Below are 13,617 nucleotides of genomic sequence, written 5' to 3' on the forward strand. Positions count from 1 at the left end.
ACCATCGAACTCTCATTCATAACCATAAAGACATAAAATCCTTCTTCCCAATTCTACGCACTAAAATGAGCCAAATGATTCCAACCTGTCAAAATTCTCGAAATATTAGCTATCCATTCAAAAATTTATTAAATAATGATTCTGAGCAGATAACTTACCCGAGGGTTCAACTCCTTCAGCGAAAGTCTTGCAGTGTTTTTTTTCTTGGCGACAATAAGGAAAGAATTTTTTTTATTTTTATGACTCTTTGACTTTGCTCCTGTAGAACCACCCAGTGACAACATAGCAAACAATAATCAGGTGAAAAAAACTGCAAAACTTCTCAAAATTACCTTGACGACGACTAACGAGTCAGTTCTGAAAAAGAGATCTGGTTAGTAAACATGTAAAATGTCAACATCAATACATGGAAAATGTTGTCACTGTCGGGAAAATTAATGTTATTGTACAGTTCGAATTAGTTTAGAAGAGTAATGAAGAATTAGGCAATATATACAAATATATTTGTAATTTTTCTTACGCGAGATTAAACATTAAGAATTGTCCTAATGATTGTGAATTAGGAGGATTGAGACCACTTTCATTAGAAGATGATAACAAATATTTTGAGGGAAAATATGTATTTGAATGTAAATTATATGACTGAGATAAACTGCAATTAATCTCGTTATACATGAATTTAAAAGTAGTATTCAAAATGGGTATATAGTTATAAAAGTAGTATTCAAAATAGGTATATATTTATAAAGGAGCATTCAAAATAGATATATAGTTATAAAAGTAGTATTCAAAATAGTTATATAGTTGTAAAAGTAGTATTCAAAATAGATATATATATATATAGTTATAAAAGTAGTATTCAAAATAGTTATGTAGTTGTAAAAGTAGTATTCAAAATAGTTATATAGTTGTAAAAGTAGTATTCAAAATAGATATATATAGATAGTTATAAAAGTAGTATTCAAAATATATATATATATATATATATATATATATATATATATATATATATATATATATATATACATAGTTATAAAAGTAGTATTCAAAATAGTTATTAAAGTATTATTAAAAATAGTTACAATAGTATTCAAGTTATAGTTATAAAAGCAGTATACAAAATAGTAGTATTCAAAATAGTTGTAAAAGTAGAATTCAAAATATATATATATATATATAGTTATAAAAGTAGTATTCAAAAAAGTTATTAAAGTATTATTAAAAATAGTTACAATAGTATTCAAGTTATAGTTATAAAAGCAGTATACAAAATAGTTATAGTTATAAAAGTAGTATTCAAAATAGTAAGAAAAGTAGTATTCAAAATAGTTATAAAAGTAGTATTTAAAAGTCCTAAAAGTAGTATTTAAAATAGTCATAAAAGTAGTATTCAAAATACTTGAGTTCTAAAAACTAATAGAATGATATATTTTTAAAGACAGACTAGATAATGATGAGCCATTTTTGTCGAGAATAATTTCAAAAACAGTTCTAAGCCTTGTTATAAAAAAAATTAGTTTGGGTGGACTTATTCGGAAAAAAAATGTATTATTTTCCCTCTCTAATAAAAGAAAAAAATCCCCAAACAAGTGGTCGCTTGTTGAATAAGCATCTTTACTATAGCTACGGACAAAAACAATGTACAACGTCGGGGGGAAATTGATCTCACGACCAATCTTTTTGTGTGAAATCGTTGTTTTTTTTTTACAGATCGCACGACACAAAATGTCTCCATTTTGGTGGGTACGCAAGTAAAGAGCACGTTTAAACAGTGATTTACAGCCTTGAGAATGTGAGGACACTCATGACAAATCTTTCAATACCTTGTTTAAAAAAACATAACAAAAAAAAACTTTTTTAAACGATTTTTTTAACCTTATTCCATCTATTATTTACTTTGCTGATATTTAGGTAAAAAAACAACATGTTTCAACATGAGGTTCCAATCAGCAACTGGATTTCAATGACGGCTTTACAATTCTACCAAAAAAAAAAATATATTTTTAGGACATGAGGGGAAAAAAAAACATGAAAAAAAAAAAAAAATGAAGTCTATCTACAAACGAGTCAAAAAAACAAATTCGAGGTGAAAAATGTGGCTGGGAAAGTTAAATTTTTTTTCACGGATAGCCCTAATAAGATACTATTCTTTAAAAAAAAAACTTTTCCCCCAAAAAAATGTCAAACTCACCCTCGAAGGAATCAAGCCGAAATTGCAGCCGTTTTTTGAGACGCTACAAAAAAAGTTTTTTCACAAAATGTGGGTTGAAGCCTCCGCAAACACAACGAAGGCACCTATCAAAAAATGGAAGAAAAAAACAAGAGCACATTTGAGGTTTGTCTTCATGTCGTCTCATTTCTCTACCGAACATAGTCTGTGAGGTCTTTGGGAAATGAACCAAAAACCTGAACCACTTCCGAAAAAGGGCTGGGATGCTTGTGATTGTGTGAAGCGGATGCTAGCACCAGATTTCAAAGCGCTTTCGGTCGGGGTTCACGCCCGTTCTTTGCGTTTCAGCTTGGACGACTTTTTGACGGCGCTGTTCTTGTTGAGCAGTTTGAGAACTTTGTCCTTGTGCTCTAGAACTTTCATCATGGTGTCCCGCGCTTCCGTCACCTGGTCCATCACCAGCTTGCAGCGCTGCATGTTGCCCTGTCGGGAAAAAAAAAAAGGACGGACGGAGACGACGGTTGTCGCATGAAAATTTCACAAATTTTTATACAAGTGCAAACAGTTCACTTTTAGTTTTTGGAACGTTTCAAAGTCGTGACCGGACATTTGGTCGCCTGTCTTTTTGACAATTTTGGTCGCTGGTCAAATGTACTTAGATATTAAACAGTACTTGGATATTAATCAGTACTTGGATATTAAACAGTACTTGGATATTAAACAGTACTTGGATATTAATCAGTACTTGGATATTAAACAGTACTTAAATATTAATAAGTACTTAGATATTAAACAGTACTTAGATATTAAGCTCTCTTAGATATGAAACAGTACTTAGATATGAAACAGTACTTAGATATGAAACAGTACTTAGATATGAAACAGTACTTAGATATTAAACGGTACTTAGATATTAAACTCTTTCTTAGATATGCAACAGTACTTAGATATTAAACACTACTTAGATATTAAACAGTACTTGGATATTAAACAGTACTTAAATATTAAAAAGTACTTAGATATTAAACAGTGCTTAGATAATAAACAGTACTTAGATATTAAACTCTCTCTTAGATATGAAACAGTACTTAGATATTAAACGGTCCTTAGATATGAAACAGTACTTAGATATTAAACAGTACTGAGATATTTAGATATTAAACAATACTTAGATATTTAGATATGAAACAGTACTTAGATATTAAACGGTACTTAGATATTAAACAGTACTTAGATATTTAGATATTAAACTCACTCTCTTAGATATTAATTTCTCTCTCTTTTTTTTAATGACATTTGAATATTTCTTAATACATTCCTTTTTACTTTATACTTTTGACCTAAATGATGGGTGATGAGTATGTTAATAGGGTTACTTTGTATTTATTTTGTTCCGCTAAAACAAAACTTCTTCATCACCCGGCCATGGAATTTCCTCGGAAACCTCTATATTATATTCTCTATTGAAAGAACCGCATGAAATGTACCTGTATGAGTTCGTTAATACGATGTAGGTCATCATCTGCGCTGGCTCTCTTTTTGGGGATGAGGCCTTCCTGCAGGGAGGACAGTCGGCTATACACGTCATGCTCCAAACTAGACTGAAAACAAAAAAAGACAACCATTCCATATAACTTGGCCCCTCCTTAAACAAAATGGACGGGTCTATGGACAATAGATGCGGGCTTTACCAGCTGCCGGAGTTGGGCGGCGCACAAGTGAATCTTCCATCCTTGCGCTCGGCACGCCACCCCTCTCTGATTGGCCATGTCCTGTAAGGTGCCCTTCTTCTCTTCTGGGAAAAGAAATGTGAAGAAAAGACGAAGTGAGGACAGGTCGTTGATCGAAATTGCTTGTCGCGTTTGTGAAACTAACCTTTGACGCGGATGTCGCTGTATCTCTGGAAGTGGTGGTAGGCGGCTTTCCAGGGGTTACGGTAATGACGTAGAAGGGTGACGGGAGGTCGGGGTCGGACTGGGACGTAGCGGACGCCTTCCTCGTCTAGAAGGGGAGAGGATTTTGTTTTTTTGTGGATTAATTACAGTGATGCATTTAGTGGTGCTTCCAGAAGTTGTTTCGTAACTTGGATTTTTTGTTGTAAGTAGAGCAGCATTTTTTTTTACATTGAATTAGCATTATTTGGTCCATAATCTTGAGTTGTAGCCACTATAAAGCCTTTAAAAAATGCTAAAAGATGCCTTATTTTATATGAAATATGCATGGAAAAAAAAGGAATAGTAAAAAAAATATATATATATATATTTGTGAAGTCATTAAAAATGACACCACAACACAGATCCAGGGCAAAAAACATACAAAACATCTAGAATGATGATGAAATTATTTTTTCCTAAAGAAATCAGGATCTTTTGTCTTTTTAAAGGTCTGAAGTGGGCAAATTTTTCCACAAAAAGTGCAGGTTTTCATTCCAAACCCATCAAGAAGACACCTTTTCACCAAACTGATGTCCAATCAGTGGATTACAGGTACTTCTTATTTTCTGCAAATATCTCATTGGTCACAATGTCTATGCTTGATCAGTTGGAATAGAAAAAAAAATACACCCACAGCGCCCCCTGAGGACCACTTTAACCACCCCATATAATTTTCTCCAACATCTGAAGTTAAAGAAATTTCCCTTTGGCGTATTTCAAATGAAATTAATCCAGCATACTCCCAAAAAAAGTCAAATAGCGTCCACTTACCGACATATTCCCTTGGAGGAGACTCCCTACGTTCGGCCCTGCCGGTAATGGGCCTCCCGGGCGCTTTCTCCTCATCGGTACTGTTAGTTTCCATCATCACGCTCTCCTCGGTGGAGATAACATGCTGCTGTTTTCGCGGCTTCTTCCTCGGGGAGGCGCCTGGGATCAGCTCTCCACTTGGCGCCACGTTCAAAGCGAAGGCTTGGGCGCAATTGGCGTTCGGTTCTAAGAAGGGGATGTCGTCAAAAAAAAGAAGCGAGGGCGGATGTATGAGTTGTTAGCTCACCTGACTGCGAGACGGTATCCGACTCTTGCTTTATCTTGGCGTCGGGGCAGCTGGCGACGCAGGAGGCGGTGCTACTGGGGGCCGGTTGGGTCGGCGACGCCACCGCGTTGGCCACGGAGGCCTGCGAGGGCGGAGTCGCCGCCACGGCTGCGGGAAGGCCCGAGAGAACGGCGGACGGCGGTGCAGGCCCCGGCGTGGACAACATGGCCGGCAAGGACTGGGTTAGATGTGGGGGGCCCGACGCCGGTGTGGCTTGTTGCTCGCCGCCGGGTTGTGGGGGAAGGGCGTCCACGGCGGCCATGACGGGCGGGGCTGCTGTCATGTGGACTTCGGTTTTGGGTTTGACTCTGGAGGGGAAAAAGTGCAAGGGTGGTTAGGGATAAAAGTGGTGGAGTTGGCGGATGGGAGGATTTTGAGGGGTGTGTGGGGCAAGATGGCGCACCCTGCGGGTCGGGGGGAGCCGGCCCCTCTCACGGCGCTCTCAATTCTGATGTTGCTGGGTTCACTGGGCTGAGCTGGAATAAGGGTTTTACGGACACAGCTGGAAAACAAAAAAAAAATAAGGGATTAAAAAAAAAATCTATTTGGGAGGTACTAAATAGGTTACATGATATGATAGTGGAATTAATGATTTGGTATTGATCATTAGATTTTGATTTGAAATGATGTCATCTAAGCAATTTTGGATCCATGGATTAATTTAAATGCCATAATTCCTTCTAAAGACAGAATATTTCATTACAAATTAATTATCCATTCAATAATACAACTTATTTATTTATTAGAGATGGTCTTTACATAAAATATAGGTTTCCCTAAGTACTTAATAAGCCTGGCGGGCTGCTAGGCTTTTCTTGCTACCCTTTAACAATGTCAATAAATCTTAAAACATTAAATAAAAGGGTGGTGAGGTTTAAAGAAAAACGATTAAAATTCATAATTAGGTGAATTGAACTGTATTTTTCTAAGATAAATCTGTTTCAAGATGGTGCCTTTTTAAACATACTGTTAGTAAATATCTTTAAATTGTCCATAAGACATCAATTCAAATTTCCCATCAACTTAAATCATTTAATTTTCAATTTAAAAACATTATGTGGGACTCTACCACAATGTAATCCCTTCATATCAATAAAACAAAAAAACATAAACAAACGCCAACCTTTCAGTGGTAGTCTTCTTCCGCAGGATGCTTGGTCGCGGCGAGGACACTAAGGTGGGCGCCCCTCCCTGGCCGTGAGCCTGCACCATGGCGCCCGGCGGCTGCGTGGTGCTGCCGATGGGGTTGGCCACGAATCCGTCCGCCAACACCACGCCTGAATCCGAAACGACGACGGTTAAACCACATTGAGCGCAAAAAACCCATTGTGCCAGATTCCTTACCGGGTTTGGCTTCGGCGGGTGGCTGCTGCTGTTGTCCGGCGCCCTGTTGGAGCCCCGCCGTGCCGATGGAAGCCGGGCCTGGATGTAGCCCCTGCACGCTAATAGGCGTAGGTTGCATTCCCTGTGCGGCCATGGGCGCCGGTTGGATCCCCTGCGTGGCGATGGACGCCGACGGAAGCCCGATGCGGTCCACCGCCATTAGCTGCATGTGGTTGAGGTGCACGGTGGTGGCTACTCCTTGGGCGGGAAGCGCCGAACTCGGGGCTTGGGGAGTCACTTTGGAAGGAAAAGATATGTTATAACACAAGTTTTTGCTCCGACCCATTAAGAGGATATGTTTTCTTGAATCTGGTTTTGAACAGGATAGGGTTTGAGTCCAGATAAAGTTAAATACCGTATTTTCACGACTATAAGGCGCACTTAAAAGTCTTCAATTTTCTCCAAAATAGACAGTGCGCCTTATAATCCAGTGCGCCTTATATATGGAAAAACTAGAAAACCAGAAACCACCACTGTCGGATATTAAAAAAAAAAAACACAAAAACGCCTTAACTGAAACAATACTGTTAAATTGCAGACGCCATCTTAGTTTACAAAATCTTCCATCATATAGCTCCTCCCCCACTGCAAGATTTTACACAAAAAAACCAAAACATCAATAATGGCTGGCTCTAGAGGTGACTGTGAAGTAGTGAGTGCTTCATACCTGCAAGTCAGTAGCAATTACCGTATTTTCACCACTATAAGGCGCACTTAAAAGTCTTGAATTTTCTCCAAAATAGACAGTGCGCCTTATAATACAGTGCGCCTTATATATGGAAAAAATGTCATTCATTGAGGGTGCGCCATATAATGCAGTGCGCCTTATAGTCGTGAAAATACGGTAGTCGCCATAAAAAGATTATATGGATGTATTTGTGCTTACCGGGATACTGGCGGATGGTTGACACGGAGCTGCTGATGGGCGTGTAGGTATGCGTCAGCGGGTATGACGACGAGTATGTCGGCAGGAAATATTGGAATTGGACTGGAACTGGAGGTCTTGAAAAAAATGGATTAAAAAAATGTTAACCTGTAAAAAGCAGCAGCACCTTTTAAACTGCTTGTATTGGCTTGAACACTTGGAAATCACTTTATAAATTAACAAAGCAGATAAATGATAGATGTTTAAAAATATATATACGTATATATTATAATTAGCCTCACCGGTTATCGCTTCTAGGCTCCATCGTGACAGGATTGGGCGAAGAACGATGACCTTGAATGGGGATGAGGTTGGTCCTCTCTCCGGGGTAGTCGGACTGCACGCGAGACGATGAGTGGGCGATGGGCTGCGGCACCACCTTGGCTGGGGGTACGCGAAGAAGAGAGTCGGAAGGTCAAGCGGGCCGGTCCGATTGGTCGGAGAATCCCAACTTACCGACGGGGATGGCGGAGGTGGTGACGGCTGTGGCGTGGGACGAGTGGGAGGCCATCGTCATGGTGACGATGGTGTTGCTGCTGATTTGAGTGTGGGGGGCCGCTGTACCTGAAGGCAACTCTTTGTGAGTGACATTTTTAACCATTTAATATTTAAAGAAAGACAAACTATTCGCATTTGAAGTGCTTGTAATTTTGTTATTTGATAAAAAGGAGTTTGAAAATGTTACAAAAATATAGAAATTGCTAACTTGTGTTGAAAATTGAAAAGGGAACTAAATACAATTGCAAAATGTAAATATTTGTACGTAAATGTGAATATTTTCTATTAACAGACTAAAAAGAATTATATATATATATATAGTATATATAATAATATTATATATTGTTAAGATAAACACCATCTTATAATTTGATCATATATTACCGTATTTACTCGCATATAAGCCGCCTCTGTGTATAAGCCACACCCCCCGTTTTATGGGAGATACGTTTTGTTCCTTGATTTTCACTCATGGACGTCAAAATACATTTTTTCTCCGTTTTATCTGTTTATCTTTTCTCTATTTTGAAATAAATGACCGTATCGGCCACATTATTTCACGTTATGGCGTTTTGTGCATGTCAAGTCTAATTTATGCACATATAAGGTGCACCGTTTTTTTTTTTTGGTTACAAATGCGGCTTATATGCGAGAAAATACCACAGCTGGTGATTGACACCCCAGTTGTGTCGTGCGTACCTATAGAAGTGGTTGAGGGCACCGTGTTGGTCGCCACGATGGGGGCCACGGTTGCTGCGGCGACTGGCGTGACTGTACTGAAGATTGGTTTCTGTGAAATGTGAGGGGGGAAAAAGGTCAGGCTTAAAGCTATGGTTAAAAAACTAGGCTTTCACCAGTCATCGTGGCGATTAACCTGCGTCATAGTGTGCGGCTGCTGGGCTTTCTGGGCGCCGATGGCCGGGTGTGAGGGCAGCGTGATGCGCGTGGCCGTGTCGCGGGACGTTTGAGGCCTTTGGATGCTGACGCTGGCTGCAGGCGGGTGGATGGTCAGACCGGGTCGCCTGGAAAAAATGTGAAGATGATGAATTTTGTGAGTTATGTGGACACACTATTGAACTTTGTTTCAGGTCTAATTCAGTCATATTTTTTTTTCACCCGCCAAAATGATGGCCTATGAGTTAATAAAGGTAACATAGTAAGCATAATCGACCGGAGTAAAGTCGATCAAGTTTTTTATTTTATTTTTGTGACTATTTTCATCATATCCTTTTTTTGTGGGAAAATCGTGTAGAATTACATAGACAAATATTTTTGTAACTATTTTTTGTAAATCTGCAATGCTAAAAATATATTTTTTGTACTCCCGTGATTGAGTAGGATTCCAAATTCCTAAAAAAAAACATAAACCACTAAAAATGAACCAATTGAAAAGAACCATTCATGAATTTTACGACGCAGACGGGGCACAAACACTTACAGAATGCTGCCTATCAACGAACTCTGGTGGAATAATGAACTTTAAAATGCCTCAAAATCAGCCGGAACTGATAACGGACAAAAAACATCCCAGAATGTACCTCAAAATGAATAGAAAATGATGGAAAATTGACAGTATGTTACCTTAAATTAGCCTAAAAGGACAAAATTGACTCACTGTCTGCCATTGACAATGGTTCAATTTACTTTTACTGTCTCTAGATGCTTATCTTTTAGTGCCATTAAGTTACCAAAAAAAAATAAACTGCTCTGTCCCACATCCGATCTAGTTGGCAAAAAAATGTTTGCCAGTATAAATAAATGTTTAACAAACCCGTGAGCGACGTCCGCAGAGTGCGTCACGGTGGGACTGATGACGGGGGATTGGGTCCTCGTGGCCGAAATAGGGGCCACCACGGTGGGAAGCACGGCCGTTGACGTTGTCACGGTGGGGCGGGACTGCAGAGGCAAAGAAATGTGTTAAAAAAATAAAACATAAGTACATAAGTACTAGCTACATAAGTACAAGCTACATAAGAACAAGCTATCTAAGTACAAGCTACATAAGTGTGTGGTTTATGTGTACCTGAATAGTCTGGTGGATGATGTGCTGCACGGTGGGCTGACACGGCCCCGCGCCTCCCCCGGTGGCCGGTCGCAGGACTGTTTTGGAGCTGGACATGACCGCGGCTGCGGCAGCGCCTGATTATTCAAAATATGACATTTAGAATTGCCATTTGCATATGGTCATTAAATTCCTCCTATGGTCAGAGTTTATAAAAAATCTGAGTACCTCGGGGAAGATGCGATGTAAAAGTCTGCGGCGGGACGGTGGGGGTCCCGATCTGTAATGTGGGGGCGCTGCCTCGTATGATCTGGATGTTGGCCGACATCAGGTGGTGTAAGTTGCTGGAGTGACCCTGACACATTTAAAAAAAAAAACATTTTTTTAGTTCAATATGATGGATGTAACAGTGGGTTTTAATGGGAAAACCCTAATTCCAATTCAAAGAATGACATTTTCGATCAAAAAGTGTTTTTTGGGGGATTTTTCCCAATGTGTGTTGGGAAAGTACTGAAAAGATTAATTTGGGTTTATGGAAGGTTGTAAAAGGTCAATAACAACAACAAAAGGGGCGGGGCAACGACTGAGATCATTTGAACCAATGAAAGGTATGTATTTAGATAACGTATTTTTTTAGAAATATAACTAATTATAAATATCATTATTATAAATGTATATATAGTGTTTTTAGGGTATGTGTAGTGCTAGTTAGCCTAAGTGTGTGCTTAATAAAAAAAAATCAAGTTGAATCGTAATTTTTCTCTCTGAATATTACATTGTATGACACCTAACTTGCTTCATAAGGAGTCATAAAAAATAATAAATAATAATACAGCTCCATTACTGATATGCGATTGGACAAGTCCTAAATGGACGTCAAGTCCTCACCTGCTGTCCGCTGATGGTAGCCACGGGAATAGAAAGCGTGGTGGCGCTGCTACTCTCCGAGGAGGACGTCATGTGGACGGGTACCTTGGGGGGCATGGGGATGTGACCCTGGTTGGAAGCGGGCGCGGGGGCAATGAGCCGGCTTGGCATGGGGGACTTCAAAACCGCCTAGAATCACAAGTGAAAATCAGATAGGCGCAAAAACAAAAAAAATGGAGTACCGTATTTTCACCACTATACGGCGCACCGCATTATAAGGCGCACCCTCAATGAATGACATTTTTCCGTATATAAGGCGCACTGTCTATTTTGGAGAAAATTTAAGACTTATAGTCGTGAAAATATGGTAATTGCTATTGACTTCCAGGTATGAAGCACTCACTACTTCACAGTCACCTCTAGAGCCAGCCATTTTTGATGTTTTGGACTTTTTTGTATAAAATCTTGCAGTGGGGGAGGAGCTATATGATGGAAGATTTTGTAAACTAAGATGGCATCTGAAAATTTAAAAATATTGTTTCAGTTCAGGTGTTTGCGTTTTTTAAATATCCGACAGTGGTGGTTTTTCGTTTTTGGTTTTCTGTTTTTTTTTTATTTATAAGGCGCACTGGATTATAAGGCGCACTGGATTATAAGGCGCACCGTCTATTTTGGAGAAAATGTAAGACTTTTAAGTGCGCCTTATAGTAGTGAAAATACGGTAATTCAATACTTTTCAGGCTCACCTTCATTTGCCCATCTGTGAGGACTGCGGGCTGGCCTGGCGCCAGGTGCACCGGCGTCGCAGGCACGGCCACTGGGGGACCGCCGGGCTGGATGGGAAGAGCCTGAGGGACGGCCTGCGGGGGCCCATGCGCCTGGACCTGCGGGTACGGTCGGACCACCATGGTCTCCTGCTTGTCGTCACGGAAAAGCACCGTGCCCGTGCCGCCTCCTGCCGGTGGGTGTTCTGGTTGGTCGCTGTCCACGGCTTCAGCTCCGCCTATAAAAAAAATGAATTAGATTTATTCTCTATTGACCTTTGACCCTTTCAGGCATGTCATTTATTTCAATTGTCATACAAAGGATTCAAAATAATGCATTTTTTTACACGGACAAAAAATAAAAATGTTGTAGATATTGTTAATTTTGTTGGAAAAAAAAAAATACTTCACAAAATGAAGTACAACTTTCATGCCCAAATTACATATTTTATAACCTTTAAATGGCACTGGATTAATTGAATTTCATTATAATAAAAATAAAAACAATGATTCATTCAAATTATTATTATGAAGATATTCTTTTATTATTTCTAATAAGTTTTCTAAATGGAAAATAGCCCCTTCTATACTTCTATAAAGCCTAAAGGTCATTAGGGTCAAATTTTGATTTTGGCCTCCTCCCATGAAAATTAAACTACTGTTTTTCCATATTTTAATTCTTTATTAGACAATTTTAGTATAAATTCACGTCACATAACTCTTTAAAAACCAGTGACGGCAACAGACGTCCAATTCGTTTAAATTAGAGCATGTTTAATTGCATTTGTGGGTATTTTTTTGTTATTCTTTTGGGAAACTGGGGCACACCTGATGTGTTTGACGGCTGATTGACAGGCACGAGGTTTCCACCGGTGGGCAAAAGAGGGGTCGCCCCTGGACTGGAGGTGGGCAGCCCGTGTCTTGGGAATTGTTGGGAGCTCATTCGGAATGTTTTATTTCTCTCGGCGACCTAAAAAATGAAAAATGCAATGAATGAACCTGTGTGGAAAAATCGTATCCAGAAGAATTGTGCGCATGCGCGGACATGACAACAAAAGTACGAGCGCCTCGACAATAAAAGGTTCAAAATTTAACCCTTGAATAGCTGAGGCGGGACACACAAAGTGAGATTAATTATAGTTATGAAAAAGAATCGACATTATAAAATATTTGACGAACATGCGCAATGTCATTAGCGAATATTTTTTTCAGCTTGCATTGACTGGTTGGTTCACTCATCACGTTTAACAAGTGAAGCCACGTCTTTAAAGCTAAAATAAAAAGAAAACCCAAACGCGACGCTACAACGGCCATATTAGAACTCAAAATACTCCATATTTATACTTCGTTAACCAAACGTAGTAAAAGAGATACACGGGGAGCCTGGCGCGCTAGTTAGCAACATGCTAATGTGAGACTCGCAAAGGTCTGCTGGTGCCGCCTGTTTTTCACTCACGTCCAAATGCTGAACTTTTACGCTGAGCGACGAGCCAAACGAGCGAACGCTTTTGGGAATGCGCCCGAGTCTTCACCGTATCGCTGAGTTCATGGATAAAGCTCTTTTTTTGGATTACAATTTTTCCATTCGTCTTTTCTTTTCCTTTTTTTCTCGTTCGCAACAACATGTAAGCCGGAAGAACGCTAACCGAAGAGTCGGCCCCTTTGACTTTTTTCAACCAATCGGCGTAGAGAATCTATAGACGTCATCCAATGGTAGTGTTTGTAACATGGCAACATTACTGATGGTTCCGCCTTCACAACCCCATTAAACCAATGAACGAAGAGAAACCTAAAGTGAAGACCAATGAAACGCGTAAAATGCACCGACCACCCTAAAACTTTCCGAAGACCCGGCCTCCTCGACTTATTTCAACCAATCAGCGAATAGTCACCTCGACAACCAACCCTCCTAAACAATACGCTCGTTTTACCGTTGTAGCCCCAAAAGTACGCATTTTTACACTTTTACTTAACGTTT

At 39.5% G+C, this 13,617-nt stretch overlaps 1 protein-coding gene across 1 annotated transcript; it reads right to left on the minus strand.

Annotated features, from left to right (window-relative positions):
* Nucleotides 1-1,592: 1,592 nt before the first annotated feature.
* sap130a (Sin3A-associated protein a) lies at nucleotides 1,593-13,274 on the minus strand. The gene is made up of 21 exons (XM_077717760.1): nucleotides 13,096-13,274; nucleotides 12,468-12,609; nucleotides 11,622-11,878; nucleotides 10,897-11,064; nucleotides 10,237-10,363; nucleotides 10,030-10,145; nucleotides 9,778-9,902; nucleotides 8,881-9,028; nucleotides 8,706-8,796; nucleotides 7,965-8,072; nucleotides 7,751-7,892; nucleotides 7,470-7,585; nucleotides 6,545-6,820; nucleotides 6,324-6,477; nucleotides 5,604-5,702; nucleotides 5,162-5,508; nucleotides 4,876-5,100; nucleotides 4,046-4,171; nucleotides 3,862-3,965; nucleotides 3,658-3,771; nucleotides 1,593-2,653 (listed from the first exon to the last, which is right to left on the minus strand). The coding sequence occupies exons 2-21, from the start codon at nucleotides 12,580-12,582 to the stop codon at nucleotides 2,495-2,497; spliced, it is 3,117 nt and encodes a 1,038-aa protein (XP_077573886.1). The 5' UTR covers nucleotides 12,583-12,609; nucleotides 13,096-13,274; the 3' UTR covers nucleotides 1,593-2,494.
* Nucleotides 13,275-13,617: the final 343 nt, after the last annotated feature.

This window comes from Stigmatopora nigra, chromosome 5, assembly GCF_051989575.1.
Source record: "Stigmatopora nigra isolate UIUO_SnigA chromosome 5, RoL_Snig_1.1, whole genome shotgun sequence".
NCBI lineage: Eukaryota > Metazoa > Chordata > Actinopteri > Syngnathiformes > Syngnathidae > Stigmatopora > Stigmatopora nigra.

Bases quoted from the DNA above. Each gene is read 5' to 3' on its own strand.
- sap130a (XM_077717760.1), bottom strand. From the start codon at position 12,582: ATGAGCTCCCAACAATTCCCAAGACACGGGCTGCCCACCTCCAGTCCA. The intron at 9,903-10,029 runs GTACACATAAAC...TTGCCTCTGCAG, and splicing joins TCATCCACCAGACTATTCAG to TCCCGCCCCACCGTGACAAC. The intron at 3,772-3,861 runs GTAAAGCCCGCA...TTTTGTTTTCAG, and splicing joins CCGCCCAACTCCGGCAGCTG to TCTAGTTTGGAGCATGACGT.